The 20,078-nt window shown below is 35.5% G+C and overlaps 1 protein-coding gene across 16 annotated transcripts in view; it reads left to right on the forward strand.

Moving 5' to 3' along the window:
- The window catches only part of LOC126968808 (phosphatidylinositol 5-phosphate 4-kinase type-2 alpha), a 36,458-nt gene extending 16,472 nt beyond the window's left edge, over positions 1 to 19,986 (forward strand). For 3 of the 16 annotated variants that reach the window (XM_050813924.1, XM_050813925.1, XM_050813927.1), the window contains 5 exons: positions 156 to 324; positions 872 to 1,035; positions 10,959 to 11,071; positions 12,097 to 12,167; positions 12,361 to 19,986. In XM_050813924.1, coding sequence (XP_050669881.1) covers positions 156 to 324; positions 872 to 1,035; positions 10,959 to 11,071; positions 12,097 to 12,167; positions 12,361 to 12,483 — 640 coding nt within the window. In that variant the 3' untranslated portion in view covers positions 12,484 to 19,986. Of the gene's footprint in view, positions 1 to 155; positions 325 to 871; positions 1,036 to 1,151; positions 1,198 to 1,267; positions 1,314 to 1,383; positions 1,430 to 1,499; positions 1,546 to 1,615; positions 1,662 to 1,731; positions 1,778 to 1,847; positions 1,867 to 1,963; positions 2,010 to 2,195; positions 2,242 to 2,311; positions 2,358 to 2,427; positions 2,474 to 10,958; positions 11,072 to 12,096; positions 12,168 to 12,360 lie in introns of those variants that run through there. The other 13 variants (XM_050813926.1, XM_050813928.1, XM_050813940.1 and 10 more) reach the window with 12 other exon arrangements.
- Positions 19,987 to 20,078: the final 92 nt, after the last annotated feature.

Here is a 20,078-nt window from a genome sequence, read left to right on the forward strand (position 1 = left end):
TGAGTATATTTAAATTATCAGTAAAATCTGGTTAAAGGAACACTCCATAAAAACTGTCAGAAAGTGAGCCATTTAAATGTTTCTAGAACTTTCCTTATTAATTTGACTTATTTTTTGTCTAGCGCCTAATCTCATTAGTTACAAAACCATTGCAGGAAGTATGACCTGAAAGGTTCCACGGTGGACCGAGAGGCGTCCGAGAAAGAGTTAGAGAAAGACTTACCGACGCTGAAAGATAATGACTTTATCAAGCAGGGCGTGAGGATCGACATTGGAGACGCTGCTAAAGAAAAACTGCTTGAAACTCTCACCGCCGATGTTGAGGTATAGTGTTTACTATGTACAAAATAAACAAAAATTATACACTTTAAATTTGAAATCAAAACTTATGAACGATCCGGGAGGTGAAACCGCGCCTATTGTGTTTCGTCCGAGCGCTCGTACCAACTGAGCCTACCGTTTGAGTGATGCTTGTATCGTAAATCTTGGTATGTCTGGTTCAACTCTCAGGTTGTAGCTCCATCTACAGGATCTAATTAACAGTTGATAACCTGCTCAACTCCAATAATTGTATATTAGGAAATTAACATGATGTCGCTCTGTCAATTCTAAACAATTTGTTGTTGTTTTGGGAACACCTTTAATTTGTACAAAAAATCCCAGAAGTGAGGGTTTCACTTTAAAATAACAAACAAAAATTGTTCTTTCCGAACAGTCATTTTTCAAAACCTAGTGGCTGGGAGAAAACAAATAAAAATTGAAGCTTAAAAATATGTTCCACATCCAAAGTTAACCAAAACTTAGTAATGTTAGGTCTCGTCTAGCATGGATTATGCCATGAAAGCTAGCTTCAAATTTTGTTCCTTTACAGTTCCTAACAAAACTGCACTTGATGGATTACTCGCTGCTACTGGGCTTGCATGAGTGTGGACGGGGTGAGGCTGAGGCTGAGGCGGCGAGGCAGCGTGAGGCGGAGAACGAGACGGACAACGACACGGACACCGACACAGACACGGACAACAGGCACGCGGACAGGTGACATTACTGGCTGTTGATAGGTTGTGAGAGTGGCGGGGCCAGGCTGAGGCGGAGAACGAGACGGACAACGACACGGACACCGACACAGACACGGACAACAGGCACGCGGACAGGTGACACTACTGGCTGTTGATAGGTTGTGAGAGTGGCGGGGCCAGGCTGAGGCGGAGAACGAGACGGACAACGACACGGACACCGACACAGACACGGACAACAGGCACGCGGACAGGTGACACTACTGGCTGTTGATAGGTTGTGAGAGTGGCGGGGCCAGGCTGAGGCGGAGAACGAGACGGACAACGACACGGACACCGACACAGACACGGACAACAGGCACGCGGACAGGTGACACTACTGGCTGTTGATAGGTTGTGAGAGTGGCGGGGCCAGGCTGAGGCGGAGAACGAGACGGACAACGACACGGACACCGACACAGACACGGACAACAGGCACGCGGACAGGTGACACTACTGGCTGTTGATAGGTTGTGAGAGTGGCGGGGCCAGGCTGAGGCGGAGAACGAGACGGACAACGACACGGACACCGACACAGACACGGACAACAGGCACGCGGACAGGTGACACTACTGGCTGTTGATAGGTTGTGAGAGTGGCGGGGCCAGGCTGAGGCGGAGAACGAGACGGACAACGACACGGACACCGACACAGACACGGACAACAGGCACGCGGACAGGTGACACTACTGGCTGTTGATAGGTTGTGAGAGTGGCGGGGCCAGGCTGAGGCGGAGAACGAGACGGACAACGACACGGACACCGACACAGACACGGACAACAGGCACGCGGACAGGTGACACTACTGGCTGTTGATAGGTTGTGAGAGTGGCGGGGCCAGGCTGAGGCGGAGAACGAGACGGACAACGACACGGACACCGACACAGACACGGACAACAGGCACGCGGACAGGTGACACTACTGGCTGTTGATAGGTTGTGAGAGTGGCGGGGCCAGGCTGAGGCGGAGAACGAGACGGACAACGACACGGACACCGACACAGATACGGACAACAGGCACGCGGACAGGTGACACTACTGGCTGTTGATAGGTTGTGAGAGTGGCGGGGCCAGGCTGAGGCGGAGAACGAGACGGACAACGACACGGACACCGACACAGACACGGACAACAGGCACGCGGACAGGTGACACTACTGGCTGTTGATAGGTTGTGAGAGTGGCGGGGCCAGGCTGAGGCGGAGAACGAGACGGACAACGACACGGACACCGACACAGACACGGACAACAGGCACGCGGACAGGTGACACTACTGGCTGTTGATAGGTTGTGAGAGTGGCGGGGCCAGGATGAGGCGGAGAACGAGACGGACAACGACACGGACACCGACACAGACACGGACAACAGGCACGCGGACAGGTGACACTACTGGCTGTTGATAGGTTGTGAGAGTGGCGGGGCCAGGCTGAGGCGGCGTGAGGTGGAGAATTAATCATCAAATTATACATGCAATACAGAAAAAACAATCTTATTTGCAATTTAAAATGCAACATAGGCCATTGGCGCCTGGGAAGAGTCACAGGATGCATTGGGAATTTTTTGTGATTTGTCCAAAGCATTTAACTGCGTCCACCATGAAACATTACTCCTAAAACAAAAGCATTATGGGGTAAAAAATAGAGCCGTAAATCTGTTAAAATCATATTTAAGCGAAAGAGTTCAGATAGTTGATGTAAATGGCAAACGGTCTTCGGGTAAACCTGTGGGACTAGGTGTTCCACAGGGTTCTATTCTCGGTCCTTTCTTGTTTCTTATATATATTAACGATCTACCGTTTGTGGTAGATGATAGCCATGAGATTGTATTGTTTGCTGATGATACTTCACTTATTTTTAAAGTGAAGCGACGTGCAGATATTGATGACGAGGTAAACAATGCGCTCTCAAAGATAGTACGTGGGTTTGAGACGAATATTCTGAACTTAAACAGTAAAAAAACAAAGGGTTTTACGGTTCATTACACCAAACACAGCGGAGGTACAAACCAACGTACTTATCGTTCGAACTGTCAACTCGAATAGCCGTGTTGAGTCACGGTGATACATAAGTGTGATATATAAGTGTTTTTGTGCCATTAGATAGTATTTTATAATAAGTGAAAAGTGCATATTTTGTCATCAGGCAGTGAAATATAAAGGAATAAATCCTAAATAAAGTGAGTGTACCATTTGTATACATAAAATAATATAAATCTACTCTCAACATTTTTGTGTTTTAAAGTGCCTAGCTAATTTACAATTTTTAACGCCTGCTCAAATTATCTTAGCAAGTTGTGGTGTCCATATAAACAATGGCTAAGTGTTATAAATGCTCGAAGCTAATAAATAAAAAGAGTCCCGGCCTCCAATGTAGTAAATGTAGCAAGTAGTTACATGGTTCTTGTGCTGCAATATCAACGGACCAGTTAAATACACTTTATTCAAACCTAAACGACTGTCGTGCATATTGCCTGATACCGATGCAGAAGAGAATACCGACACGGAAGCTGCATCATCAAATGTGCGACCACATGACAACAACATCACTCAGCAGATATTATTGGACATAAGACGGGAGGTTCGAGCAATCATAAGAAAATAACTACAACGTACACTACAATTTTATTCAGACAAAATCGATGAATAAGAAGAAATATGAAATCATTTGAAGGTGACCTAATGAGAATGGATAGACAAAACAAAGATCTCAAGAATACCATCAAAAACTTATCACTGAAAAATGAAGCGATGGAACAAAAAATTAACCATTAAGAACAAACACAAATGGCAAATTATATTGAAATATGCGGAAAGAGTGAAGTAGACAATGTAAACGTTACTGAGCTGGCGACTAAATATTGCGAAATTATCAAACAAAACCCTGCAGACATAATAAAAGCATACAGAAAAAAAAACAAATCGGTTAATGCAAAGAAGAGAGCCCCAGCAGCGATTATAGTGAACCTGCGCGAGGGCACCTTCGACTCGTGGCTGCAGGCCGCCCGCACCCAGAAGCGTGCTGTTACCGACGCAGACCTAGGGGGTGCCGACAACAGCACCATCTACTTGAGGGAAGCACTTTCTCCAGCTATATCGTTTTTATTATGGAAGTCAAAAGCTGAGCTACGGGACAAGAATTTGTGCAAATTTGTATGGTGCAAACAAGGTATGATTATGGCCCGTAAAAGTGAAAAGGATAACATATTCTACATAAGATCCATACAAGACATAGAAAAGTTATCAAATGACTTAAGACATTAATAGGTTAATAAAAAACACAAGCGATAATTAAATCTAACAAAAATAAATTATAAAAATGGAGGACTCAATTGTTAATTTAAACGTGACAGAAAGTAATTACAACAACTGGAATGACTTCGTAAGAGAATTACCCAAAAATAACATAATTACACTCCACGTAAATATTAGATCCATGATCATGAACTTTTCCCAGTTAGAATATATTATAAAAACATGTAAAAGGACTATACACATGATTGTCATCACAGAAGCTACTATCCCTAAAGGCTGTGAAAAAATGTTCGAACTGAAGGACTATGAGACACACCAACACCTACGTAAACACGGGGAAGGCGGCGGAATAGTGATTTACATACCTAAAACGATTGACTTCAAATGCCACAAAGTAATTACTTTGAATTCGGAATGTGTTGTTGGTGAAATCTCAACGAAATCAAACTATAACTTTGGTGTGTGTGCAGTTTATAGACCACCGCACCTAAATAAGGACTTATTTATTAGTGAACTAGGTAGTATTATTAGGAAATTCCCGGCAAAGAAGAACTGTGTAATAATGGGAGATTTTAACATAAATATTAAGGGCTCAAATCCCACTATCGTTAATTACTTAAATACATTATTTGAATCAGGATTTGTGCAAGGTATACGAGAATCGAATAAAAGGGCAACTTGATAACTAAGTCTAGCATAGATCATATTTTTGTTAGGACAATGAGCAACCGAAATCTATACACAGCTGTTATCAACATTGCGCCAGCAGACCACTGCACAACTGGTTTAGCGATAGAAGATAACTCAATCGCTAGCAAACATAATTTTGCAGGCACTTATGTAACTACTTTAGATAACATTAAGGTTCAAGATCAACTAAATAAGGCTGATTGGAATGCAGCATTAGCCTACGATAGCCCAACTGATGTTTTAAAATGCATTATAGATAAGTTCTCAAGTGTATATCATAGCTGTAAGAAAACAACACTTGTAAATAATGAAAGTAAAAGAAAAAATTGTAAATGGTCTAATAAAAAAAATGTTATTGATGTGTCAAAAAAGGCATGAATTATACTCGATATGGAAAAAAGATGAAAGCAATATGAAAAATAGGATATTGTATAACGTATATAGAAATAAAACAAATAAATATATAAATTTTGCAAAAAATCGTTATGTACAAAATAAAGTAAAAATAAATTAAATTCAAGGAAAATATGGGAGATTATCAATGACTTATGCGGTAAAATAAATACATCTATAGATAATACAATATTAAAATCATTTCATATAGAAAAAAAAAGATATAGCCAATAAATTTGCATTAGAATTTCATTAAAATGTAAAAAAAAAAAACAGTAATTGTTCCTCGCCCATGCTTGACACAAATTCGTATATAATACAACCAGACAGATGTATGAAAATATATAAAAGTAATCATGAAGCTGTTCACCACCTTATAAAACAATTAAATGACAATAAAAGTCCAGGGATTGATGGTATTAGAGTTAAAGACATAAAATTTGTTAAAAATAGTATAACGCAGCAATCACACATCTTATAAATCAGTGTATTGTGAAATCACAATATCCGGATGGTTTAAACGTTGGTACAGCGAAAGCGAGGTTCAAACGTTGGTAAATAGGCCTAAGCCTATTTACAAAAAAGGTAGCCACGCAGATGTCAACAATTACAGGCCAATAACGATTTTATCATGTATTGACAAAATAGTTGAGAAGTATTTAGGAGGGCAAATAAATGATTATTTAAAAAAGAACAAAGTCATAAATGTAAAACAGTACGTATTTCAAAAAAAATCGTAGCACAAACCAACTGTTGGCCAAGTTCACCAATGAGGTCAATGAACACCTGGACGCCAGGCAGCATGTGCTAGTTGTTCTGGTAGATTTCAGTAAGGCATTTAAGACAATTAGACATAATATTTTATATGAGAAGTTAAGTCAAAATGGTATACAGGGTCCGCTTTTAAAGTGGTTTCAGCACTATCCTAACAACAGATATACATCCGTCAAAATAGGTGACGTAGTTAGTGAAAAACTATTAACCGAAGAGGGCACAGCTCAAGGCTCAAATCTAGGACCAACTGAGTACTTAATTTTTGTAAATGACATGTGCAATATGTTCGAGGGAATATCTGTATATAAGTTTGCTGACGATACTTGTTTATTAGCTACTCATAAAAGTTCAGATAAATTACAACAAATAATGCAACGTGACTTCGATTCGTTAAGTAAATGGGCGCATGATGTTGGACTTGTTATAAATGCATCAAAAACTAAAATGCTGCACATACAGAGTTCAAATAACAAGTCAACATTCCGTCCAATCATTGTTGCTCATGACCACCACTGTCTCCATCATGCGCGTACACATTGCCAGTGTGAGCCATTAGAGATAGTAGATAAGCATGTATTTGGGACTTATTATAGATAATCGTTTCAACTGGAGGTTTCATATTGACAGTGCCTGCGCTAGGCTAAGATCAGTACTCGGCAAGTTGTATATTTTAAAATATAAGTTACCCTATAGAACTCTTAGGCTTATCTATATGACATTAGCAGAGTCGATAATTAATTATTGCTTGAGTAGTTACGGTCGTACTTATAACAATTACATTGAGAACATTTACAAATTACAACTTAAAATATTAAAAACTATAGTACCGCAACACATTAGAAAGATATATAAAAATAACGAAATGGGTTTGTTTAAATTTTGCAGAATTGTAAATGTCTACGATAAGATAAAAATCTCTGTTATAATGGAAGAAATCTCAAACATTAAAGCTTTAATAAGACGGTCACGGCAACCACACCTCCGTAGTCTGTCCTACCTAAACACATACATATTACCTAAATGTAACAATGGATATGGTAGGCGGAAATGGGAGTATTTATTGCCAGACATACTAAATGGTTTGCCAGCAAACGTTTTAGAAAGTATTGAGAAAAAACCGGAAAAGGCAAAGTATTTATTAACCAAACAATTTTCAATGTAATTATGTATATTATAAGGAAGGCGTGTTAATATAATTAGTATTAGAATTTAGTATAAAAATGTTAATTAAGAGCGATCTCGTCCCCACGGATAAACCTTATATGGTTTCTTGTGGGTGACTATATATGTATTTTCTCTATAATACTTTTAATATTGAACAATAAAGAAAAAAAAAATGACCAGAGATTGGAACTTGTGGACACTACGTTCTTCTTGACGTTACGTGACGTTAGATTAAAAGCTTCAGTGGGGTCCACATATTGCCTAACTAGCAGATAGACTCAGCTCTGCGGCATATCCCGTTAGAAAGATTAGAGAGTACACGAATGTTGCGACCGCTAGATTAGTTTACTTCAGTTATTTTCACAGCATCATGACGTACGGTATTTTATTGTGGGTTCATGCTGCTGACATCGATATAGTGTTTGCTCTGCAAAAGAGAGCTGTTCGTGCGCTATATCAGCTTGGTTATAGACAGTCTCTCAAAGAAAAATTTAAAGAAATAAATATTATGACTGTTCATTTCATTTATGAAAATTTAAAATACGTTCACAAAAATCGTCACCTTTTTGCTCTTAATGGTGATTTTCATTATTATAACACTAGAAATAAGGGATTGCTTGTAACTAATTCTAGTAGGCTTCATAAGATAAATAATAGCTTTAAGAGTAAATTTATACACTTTTATAATATAGCACTGTTCAGGCATAAACTATAAATAAAGAACAATGGCGAACCTCCATACAAATTTTTGTTAACTTCTTCTTGAGCGTATTAGTATGAAAAATATGTAATAATATAGAGCTTGTATTGCTGAGTTGATTGACGCTAAGAATAAGACTATAGCAAGTCTACAAATAAATATATTTCAGTTTGAAGTTTTTGAGGTTAGCACTGACCAAATAGCATCTTATGAAATAAAACAAAATATACACAGTATTTTTACATGTATAATAATTTATAGAGTTTATAGAAGCCACCAGGCGATTTGGAACACCAAAACCTATTTAATAAATCATGTGAGGAATGATATATTGAAATATTCTTGTCTTAGTATTTTGTAATCTCTTGAAATATCCATTGCATTGGGTGGTGGAAGTGCCACCACCCATCTGCAAATGGTAACACAACGACTTTGATTGGCTTGAGCTGTTGTCTGGTTCACCTTATAACAGTGATTCTGGCATAAATGCTCTATAGCCATAGTTTTCTAATAAATGATACTATCTCTGAATCCCCTATCTAATATAAAAGCGTCACCATTTCTTAAATACAACCTCAGAGCAGAATTCTCATGATAAAATAAATTATTCATAATGACATCATGTCAAAAAATTAACACGGAAAATAACCAGGAAATACACAAAAGAACGCGCGCCAACTATGAACTAACAAACACAAATGACATGACAGTGACAAGACATTAAGAGATAATATTATTTTTCTTGGTGGTCTGCAGCATAGTGAGTGGTAGTTTATATGCGTTCGTGCCATTTTTATTGTATTTTTGAAGGCTTATCATATAGGAAATCAAAGCATTAGTATGCAAGACAGACAAAGTAATTTTAAGTAAGTAACAGGATAGATATAATAAGAAAGTCTACTTGGTCTAAAGACATAAGTCCAAGCCAAAATAGATAAATACTGACATTTCAATTACAGTCAAATGCTCATTAGAGTAATAGTATTCTGTGGTCAAATGGCTGCTTCTTAAGAAAAAGACATTTGAGATCCTTTTTTTAATTGATTTTGTTCCCTGACTTAACCAGGATTAAATAGAAGTCTGAAAAATCTTATGAATTTATAATATGTAAATTCGTAATAGTGACGTTTTAATACGCTAAATAATTAACTCAACAATTATTTCGCCATTGTTATTTAAATGTTTTATTCAAAAATGGCTCTTTCGTAAGTCCTACTACTCCACAGCTGAATATCTAAGTGATCGGACGTTACGTCAATGAGATTCTCGATGAACATGTTGTTTCTTTTTCGAGATTTATCTATAAAAATTTCGTTTTTATGCGCAATAACGCCTGGAGGAGGTTGAAATACCCGTTATCGTGTGGCCTGCTCAAAGCCCAGATCTTAATCCTTATGGGATGAACTGAAGAAATGAGAAAGAGATAGAAAACACAGCGCCTACGATTCAATAGAGAGCTCCAAACCCCAATAAAAGAAGAATGGGACAGCATACCGCATTTCTTCAATGAAACATCGAATGGAAGCTGTTATTAAGGCTTATTAATACATCGTATTATTGAATTTAAGGGTGTATCCCTTAAATTCAAGAATTTATGGTTTTTTTAACCTTTTATACCTGCTCAAAGTCCCACAAACCAAGCTACCTGAAACAAGCGAGTTTGGGTTATTCTGTTGTTATGTTGCTACTGCATTGATTTCGAAGGTCACAGAGCAAGAGATTATGGGTTTTTAGGAAGCTAACAGAGTGTACTTTAATTTAATTTAAATTATATTAGCAAACAAAATTTAAATTAAAATGTGTTTGCAATCGAAATGAAAATATAGGGGTGTGCGATTTTTATGCTCTCGAGTTACATACACTCGAAATCGATCGAATGAAAGAAAATAGTTATTTGTTCAACAAGTGAGTTATTTTCTTGCTGTGAGTGCTGAATTTAAATCACGAATTGGCGATTCTAATATTGACTACTGAGGGAGTGAGTGATTTAAAGGCACGAGACAAAAAAAAATTGCTTTCGTGTGACACACAACTTTTTACCTCGACTAGCGAGAAAAGTGTTATAGTAAGAGAAACAATTGAGATAATATTTAACAATGTTTATTATAAATATCAAACCTTCAAAAAAAACAAAAGTTGAAAAACTTATAAATCTAAATTTCGATAAGTAACATATTATAATTTTTTTGTCACAATGAGATAATACGCTAGGATAAAATGAGTTTCGGAACGCACCGGATCGCATTGTTTATTTTTTCAACGCGGAGTAATTCCCGAATGTATGGTCCACGTGGGGTTCGAAATTTAAATCACTTTGCCTGTGAGTTTTCACGTAGCAATAATGCCCTTTTCGTGCAGGAGAGGTGAAAAATAATTTAATCAAAAAGGTCGAAATGACATTTATGAATGTCAAAGATTTTACCACATATAAAGCTTAAAGACTGCGTTGGAAAATATTGATCAGCCACCACAATAGTACAGGCCTCTATAATATATCGTTCGAAAGGTCTTGATGAGAGAAGCTTAAAATCTTGGTGAGTTTGAGTTTCAAGGTGGTTGGCATCAAAAGCTATTCAGGTTCAAACAAAGAGAACATGTTTAACAGTTATGGATTTAGAGTGCATTGTATCCCGAAAAATTCTAGAGGTTCTGTGGGAGTGCGATAAATCAAATCAAAATTACTTTGTTCATGTAGGTCGAGGTTATGACACTTATGACTGTTAAAAGTTTTCTTTTTTTTTAATATCTACCACTTTGGAAAGGATTAATTAAGCTTTAATGAAAAGAAATAACAAGAAACTCATTGCCACTCTTTTAAATCAACATTTACAGCTTCATCTATGTCTTCAAAGTGAATGAAATGGGCAGATGGTAGTTGATAATAAACCTTTTACAAATAATTAATTAGAAATATATAACAAATATAGTTTCTGTAAACAGATGGGGCTACAACACACCTCCGGACAGCCCGCGGGGGTTCGCGCGTCAGTCGTCGCTGCGGTACGAGGGGATCATTCCAGAACTAGACATATACGCCATACCGAGCCAAGAGGGTAACTATGACGCTTATATCGCTTCATAGGGCTGAAACCAAGTAAGGTGCGGAGCTTGGAGTCATTGGATGCGCTAGAGTTAAAACGAAGTAATTACTCGGAGGGCGTGATGAGTCACGACTCCTGCACTCCAGTGGTAGGCTTCTTTGCATAGGATGCTGCCTAGATTATTGCATGACGGTGCCTTTTTCTGCCGTGAAGCAGTAATTTGTTGGCATTATTGTGTTTCTGGAAAATTACTGGACAAATGAGACTTAACATCTTATGTCTCAAGGTGACGAGCGCAATTGTAGAGCCGCTCAAAATTTATGAGGTTTTTCAAGAATGTATTATAATGGGCAGGGCGTATCAATTACCACGAGCTGAACGTCCTGCTCATCTCATTCCTTATTGTCATAAAAAAACAGAGCGGACTGCTTGCTTGCCAGGGTCTTTCTGAATGTATGAAATTTGAATCCTCCCTTTACAGTTTTCACAGTATCCACACATTTTTACCGTCTTTATATTCCTATCTTAGTACTGTATAATATTATAATTTCGTATTCAATAATAATTAATTATAATCACGTATTTGTACACTACCACACACGTAACATCTAACTATTTTAATACATGATAATGTTTAGGGCCGAAAAAACGCCTTGGCAGGTCTCATATGTAAGAAAACGCTTTTGACCGAGTTTTAGTGGCCGCCGATTTCGTATTTCTAGTTATCTCTCTTTTAAATTTCAAAGCACATTTGTTTTGTACATTATTTGGCATCATCACCCAATATTGGACTTACTGAATCGAGTTAACAGAATAAAAGGCATAACTTATTTTTTGTTTGTTCCTGGTGTTAATATTATTATTTTCACAGTTTCTAGCAACTTCGCTTATGTGCCTATATAACATTATCAAGAATGTATTGATACAGTTTTAACGTTTAAATTTTTCTCATAATGTATCTTTAGTATCTAAATTATAAGTAGCATAGGATCTAGGTCACAATGTATAATAATATATTCATGCTAACTTACTTCCAGGTTCACCAAGGAAAGAAATATATTTCGTAGCGCTTATTGACGTTCTCACACACTACGGCGTGAAGAAACAGGTGAAACTATCTTTATTATTATTAATGTTAACAATTTACCGTATAAATTGTACCGTGAAAATTTTAGGGATGTCGTCCATTTTATTTTGTTAGTTTATAATTTTGAGAAAATTAATTTTTTATATTTTTAAAAATAGACAATAAATCTTATTTAAAAGTAAATATAATTAAATAATGTTATTTCTTATTCCAGGCAGCAAAGGCCGCGAAAACTGTGAAGTACGGCAGCAACGTGGACGGCATATCGACCTGCGACCCCGAGCAATACGGCAAACGGTTCATAGAGTTTGTTGCCAAAGCCATCGAGGGCAATTAGTGCTCGTTGCTGATTGGAACGTGTGTTAGTGCCTCTTTTAGTGACCACGTCGCGTGTTAGTGTTATTCTAAATAGCTGTTGATATTCTTGAATATCTGCTGTGTTTGTGATGTATGTACAAGTAATGTTTTTGTTCCTTTGATGATAATAAACAGCGAAAAATAGGGTATCGCAATAACACAGAATAAACCAAAGTCTTAGATCTCTTGAAAAATTTAAACTCTGGTATATTATAAGATAGCTACTATCAAACCTTAAAAAAGGAAAACAAGTAACTATACGTTCTTAGGCATTGAAGTAAGAACATAGGTTGTTCAGGTACTCGTCTGCGGAAAGAGAGAAGCAGATAGGAGGACATAAGAGTGTACGGGTCACCTATTGGAAAGTGATCACCGCCGCTTGCTTATACTTTCTTAAAGAGAAATCCTCTGGTGTTTAAGCCGGCTTTTAAGGGGTTTTGCCAGCTTTTTAAGTGGGCAAAAGTCCTTATCAGATGAACAGTTACGACAGGCAGCATTAAGTATGAACAAATAAACAGTAATTTACTTAGATTTCTTCTATTTTTCAGTAACAGTTCATTCGTTTATTTCTTGCAATAAAAATATGCACAATTAGTTTGATCTTTTACGAAATTATTAATCCCGTGGAAGAGAAAAAATTCAATATGCCAATTTTTTTAATTATACAACAGACAAAGATATGATTTTGACTTAAATAATATATTTTCAAAGGATTAAAACGCGTATAATTTCAACTAAATGTTAACATTCATTATTTCTTAATATTAACATTATTAATTTATTCCTACCCCTGGTTTATTCGAAGGAAATGCTGTGATTTTTTATTCATAAAATTGTATGTTAAAAGAGGCACTATAGGGTGTTAATATGTATTATTACCAAATATAATTTGTATGAGAAGTCATTTTGTATGTACACGAGGAAACAATATTGAAGCTTTATATTATATTGCATCAAAGCCTGTTCCATGTTTGAAGGCTAACTGAAGTCTGTCTGTCCGAAATATCAAGTATGCGGACCCTAATTATATTTATTTTACAACCATCGTTGACATCAACATATATAGTATGTATTCTACTAGTTTTTTTTAATATTTGTATTATCGTACACAAGGTACTGTAAGAGTGTGTTACTTTGACCCTAGGGAGTTATGTCAAGCCAGCAAATTTTCGTTTAGAAGCGAAAGGAATGAAAATATAATCATTTCCAATTTTTGGCTAAAGTAACCCCCAAAGCCAAATTATCCCACTTCAGTGTTGTTTAACTTGCTCAAGGCGAAAATTGTATAGGACCTGTTGTATGCGAATATTTATTTATTGAGTCTGGCCAAAAATAAAATAAAACCTTTAGAAATTAATTTTAACGCAAGTTATTCGTTTTGACAAGTTTTTTTGTTACAATATTGTATTACTTTTATTTATTGGTCTAAATGAGGGGCAACAAAAGTACTTGTGTTTTTCAAAATTTGTTGCGATTTTAAGTCGAGCTTAGAATCAAAATAGTAAGAATCATAAATGTGGTTTTTAATACAACGTGTCAGAAAAAGCAAACTTTGAATATGTCAGATAGACATAACATTGACATTACAATCTCCAGTTATATAGTGAGTTGTGAGCACTTAGTGTTGTCAGCGGCACTGAGGTCAATGAACGAATAAAAAATGCAATGCTAGCGCGTATTCCGAGATTTATCGCACGGGTTTTCCCGCAGTAATCTCTGAAATTTGAAAATTATATAAAGTCTTGGCTACACTTCATAGGGGTATCCCAGAAAGAATGGATAATCGTGGAGCGTCTAATACAACAGCTATCATGGGGTCAAAAAAATATCCACCTGGTATTATGATATTTTTTTTTAGACTTTTTCACTTCTCATGCTCGAAATGCTTCTCATGCTTCCAAATCGATTTTTGTGCACAAGTGCACAAAAGTATCTACTCATAAATGTGTCTATATTAAGGCAAAGAAAATGAGCCATACAGCCATACGCAATAAAAAGTTCAGAGATAGAATTTGTTATTTAATAATATTTACTTTATTTGCCTCGTGTGCTTTTTAAGACATAAAAGATATTAAAATTTTAGTTAAAATACAGTAGGTTATTTAATTAATTAAAAAATATATATATTAAAAAAATAATTTAATAGTAGGCTGTATAGGTCTGGAGCCCAAGCCATTAAAAAAAAGCGGCGGGAAACAGGTCTTGTTTTTTTCGTGTGTTTATTAATTTCTTCAAATTTGCTAAAATTATTAAAAATGTCCATGTTATACTACTGTTTTATTTCCTCGCAATCGAAATGAAAAGCACAGTTTATAACTCGTCCTCAAAACCATTTTATCCTCGACATTTCTATCAGCCCTCGCCTTCGGATCGGGCTGCTAAAAGTCTCGGATAAAAGATGGTTCGTTTTGTGCACTCGTTGTGAAATCTACTATTATTGATCTTTGATCAAATTAATGTAATTTGTCGTGTTTTTGATGTTAACTTATTCCTCACATTTGAATTATCATCCATTCTTTCTGAGACATCCTGTATAGAGATTTCCCCGGGTCGCTCTGCTTAAAATCATTGAGAGTGTTTTTAGTTGACCACCTTATTGTTGAGAAGATTATTATTGGCTTATGGTAGCGATGTAATCGAATTCCTTATGGACACGTTCTTAAGGCGTATAGAAATCCCATACATTTTTATATTTTATTTTAGTATTTGTAAATGTTCTATCTTATTCAAATAATACTTCTGCGGTCTTTTTTTGTCTCCAATGTGTAGGATTTTTTTTTATATTATTGCGTCTAGCAAGCAAAAAGTAATTGCTTGAATGTATAAACTGTACTTGTTGTAGTCAAGAATTTAAATCATATTGTGATGTTTGGTATTGAGTTGATTCCGTTTTGAGGTATGACGCTTTGCATTTATAAAAGAATGCTAAAATAAGAGATTTATTTTTTGTGTAAATTTTTTATTGAGTCATATTGTCTCTGTTATTCTCACATGGATGCGACAATACGTTTCTGTTTTCAATTAAAGAGTGTCTGTATTATTATAAACAGCCATCAAAATGTATTATAGTCAATGACTTTAATGTTATAAAACCAGCGTAAATTATATATTTACAATAAGTTACAAGTAAAAATTTTATCCCTTACTTTTCCAAACTTATATAAAAATAGTTTCTCGATTGGCGAAGAAATTAGACGGGCAACTTAGAAACAAAATGTAGAAACGTGCCGGCGAATTGAGAACCTCGTGCATTTTTGGAGTTTACTTGATCATTGTATGTGAGGTTAATAATTTTTACTAATTTAAGTAGTTTACCTACTAAACCACGTCTACATTTTGCAAAATATACCGTGGAGATGAGTCCAGACCTTATATAAATGTTTGCATTTAAATATTAGCCAAAACTTGTGGCAAGGCCTGGCAACGAGATATTGCGAACGTCACGTATATAAGAAATTCACGTTTCAACTATACATTAGTTGTAGTGACGCGCGTGTTACTGAGGAGTGTCTAGAGTCGTTGGTACTGCAGTCGTTATCTGCTTTCTTGACTGACAATAGCTACATCTGGCTATATATGTTTATGTCAGTCTCACAATCCCCAAATGAATTCTAGAGTTTAAGAAACGAAAATGTACTTTTAGTGCCATAATGAAAATGTAAAATTATTAGCACTATGAAATATTCCTAGCTGTTTACGATGGAAACAAATTACAGAGAAAATTGACCTACACCGATTGATAAAATATTGATAACTCCAGTCAGTTAAGACTAATGTATATGAAGCTATAAAACAATAAAATATAATGTGTTGAGACCCTTAGGGGCCTTAAGAAAGCCGTCGCAGATTCAAATGAACCGGGTGACAATTTTCTCTTACTATTTAATGGTTTGCTGTTAAAAAACTTTTTAAATCCTGTCACAGTTGTATGACATTATGGCACAGCGCTGTAAATTTTTCCAAAATATTATATTTAATATATTTCGCTTTCAAATTGTTATTTATAACGTTATAAAATTAATTGGCTTGCGGCCGAATTTGAAACGGCCGCGCTGTAAATGAAACAAGTTTGCCAATAATCTAGCTTAGTCCTTCTCTAGTGTAGTCGTTCAAAATTAATGTAAGTTTTTGTTATTTATTATTGTAATGGGACGAGTGTTTCCAATGTATATCGGAAGAGCATTACTGTAATGGCAACTTTTGTTATATTATTCATGTAAGTGTATTATTGTAAGTTACTACTTGAAACACCTAAGTTTATTGGTCTCTTTAAATGAGTTGTTGTGTCTGCTTATCACCTCCTTTCGCAGGGTATTTTCATCATTTATTATATTTTTTTTTATTTTTAGATTATGTCGTAGCACATTAATACAGTACCGCTACCGCACAGTGAAAAATTTTCGAATCTGGTCTTGTCCTTCTTCTCCTTAGATTCATTTAAAAGTGATAACATTTTCTTTATGTAAAGCTTCTCTAGTCTTTCACGTGTAAACAATAAAAACAAGCATCGAAAAAATCGATCAAATAGTGTTTTTTAGACTTATTTTTTGTCTTTTTGCGATGCTTGTTTTTGAACCTGTGCGGCATTGCATTGTAGCGTACAGGGTTTATCACTATGGGAAATAGATCGCCTTATCGTTCATAGTAAAAAAAGCTTTATTTGATGGGCTACTAGCGGGCTGTATATGCGGGATATATGGGTGTATAAATGTGCTTCGACCTTGTAACAGTTCTTGCTTATGGGGCTCGAAAACGTCGCGTTGTGTTGTTGATATTAAAAAATGTAAAAATAAATAGTCTGTGTGGGAAGCGCAATTATGTAAAATAAAAATAATAAATTAATATGATCGTTTAAAGTAAAACAGTAAAATTATTACATTTTTATGTGTTTAATTCCCAACCACGCCGGCCAACAGTTAGTTCACAGAGAGATTTTTATTGACTTGATCTTGTCACTTTCGGTTTTGTGCGGTTTATTCGCGTTGACACATGACCAACTAGACCATAATCTATAATACTACTAGCATACCATATAAGACCACAGACCATAATAAAATTTCAGTTTGGATGAATCACCGGTCAACAATGTTGTTTACTTTTGAAAGACGGTTGATTATAGTTTATCTACACACATGCTTTAAATTTTAAAGTTTAAATACTCTATTAAAGATTCTGAAACAGTTAGCTTATTGTCAACATTAAAACACCCAATGTCCCAATAACCATTACATCATCCAAACGAGTATTGTTATGAAATTCAGTACAACATTACAGCACTCGTTTTGACGATCTAACGGTTACTAGGACTCGCTTTTTAATGTTAGCAGGAGTGTTTCAAAATCATTTATATAGGATTCATATTATGGGTATAGAGAAAGTCTTATATGCAACTGTTGACTCATGTGATAAACCCACATTCTTGTTTTAATACCCATTATTAAACAACAGTTGCATAAATAACTATTGCAGGAAGTGTTGGGGGTGTCTAATGCGCATGTGTACAGTCACGCGCAAAAATAATTATTTTATTTATGTTCTACGAACAAAGTAAGACGCCCCTTGTGTAAATATTGTAGTAGGCAGGTATACTGTTGAATTATTTGAATTTATAAATAATTTAATTATTTTTACAATTAATAAATCAATCAACACCTGCAACAGTTAATAAGCTATATGTCGTTCAATTAAATACAAAATATTTCTTCTCGGCCAATAGCGCGGTACTACTGACATTTGGTGGTTCACCCCATTTGATGATTAATATTTGTAGAGTTATTTCATATAGAAGTATTTGTTGCTTCGGGAACGTAACGCGGTTTAGAGTAAATGAATTCAATGCAAATGTAATATACTATACCTGGCCTCATTACAACTTAATTATGTAGGTGCCTATATTTTAAAATATACTTTAAGGATATACACAAACTGGATGGTCGCATGTGTTGTGCCTTCGCATGAATATAAGTTTTTGAATTATTTATTTACATTAGATTTTCTTTATCTGTGCACCTAATACGTTGAATTATAGATGAAAATCTTAAAGCAAAATAAATATGAGAGTTGAAAGATAAAGTCGCGTCTTGTGGGGGCGCTAACTACCAATTATCATGAGAATTCTACGTTGAATACATACGAAAAACTATTTAAACATAAAAAAAAATGATTTTGCAATATTGTACATCGCGGACGTAGTTTGGGACATTCTGCATAAAATCAGTAACTTTTTGAATATTCGACTTTAATGGAAACAATTCAGTTAAATAAAATTAAGCATATGCTTCATTCTTACCCACGTTTATTACCTATATCTCCGGGTAAGAGCAGTTTACAAATTATTAGAAAGAGGCGAGTCCACTCCTCGCCTCTTACTCCGAGTCAGGACTAAAAAGTTTAATAGTACTATAGTGGCAATAGTTTGGTTTAGTGAGGAACCGGTAATAAAAACTTGTAGCTTAACAACACGCGCGCCGACAGCCACCACAAAGCGGGCTCGTCTGTAAGAGCCCTTATTTGTTCGATGTTGCGAAGTCTGTTTCATTACACACAAATTGTCATTTCAACCCTAGTTTCAGAACTCTCAAAGAGCTTTTGTGATAAATATCGTTTTCTTTTAGATTTTACGTATTTTAGTTTAGATGTTATTATGTACAGAGCAATGTCGTGTTGCAAATTAATCCATGTTTGATGAAAATTATGTATTATGGAATATTTTGTGGAGATAAATTAAATAGTTGGATAACAAGTTATGGTTACTCCTATAATTCGGTTTTGTTGAAATATCTCCTGTGACATGTTATTCTGGTTATAATTATCAAGTTTTCTGTGCTTTATTGCATTGTCATCCATTTTGTGTTAATATATTATTATAGGTATTTTGTATTCGATTTGATTCTGAGGGACTGGCCACACAACAGTAGGTACAGTAAGGTTTTCCATGTCTATCTAAATGTTAATTATACAATCTTTTATTACATTTAGTGATAATTACGTGTTTTTACATCCAAGCCACCTGTGCTAAGAAAATCACAGCAAGCGCTTTAAAAATCGCCTAAATGCAGAAAACCTGTACAGCTACTAGTCCTTTCATGTGGGATTATAATCATTGGAAAATAACTTGCTCTATCGCGCCGTTAGAGACAATTACTTTTGTAAGAATGTTTTAATAGTCGGTTTTTCTGTATCATTATCTAATTTGTAATGTTGTTCACAAAAGTATGTTTATCCTCTTTGATACAATGATCAATTCATATTGTAAATAGATATTTATAGGCATGTGTTGCCAGTCTCTATTTATAGCTATAAATAATATGTATTATTGCTTTGAATTTATGATAAAGGTGAATAAATGATTAGCTTTGCTAAAGTTTGTAAGCAAGCGACTCAAATTGTTATATTATCTCTAGTCTTGCATCTCTTTTAAAGACGAATTGTATGAAACAATTAAATGTTACATTTTTTAAATATTCAGTTTGTAAATTCTGCATTGTGTGTTTTATTTGAGTAGTTATATACCCCCGTACGTCTTTTTATTTTATAGAACTATCACTAAATTATTATTATATTATCTAGTTAGGA

This window comes from Leptidea sinapis, chromosome 16 (genome assembly GCF_905404315.1).
Source record: "Leptidea sinapis chromosome 16, ilLepSina1.1, whole genome shotgun sequence".
NCBI lineage: Eukaryota > Metazoa > Arthropoda > Insecta > Lepidoptera > Pieridae > Leptidea > Leptidea sinapis.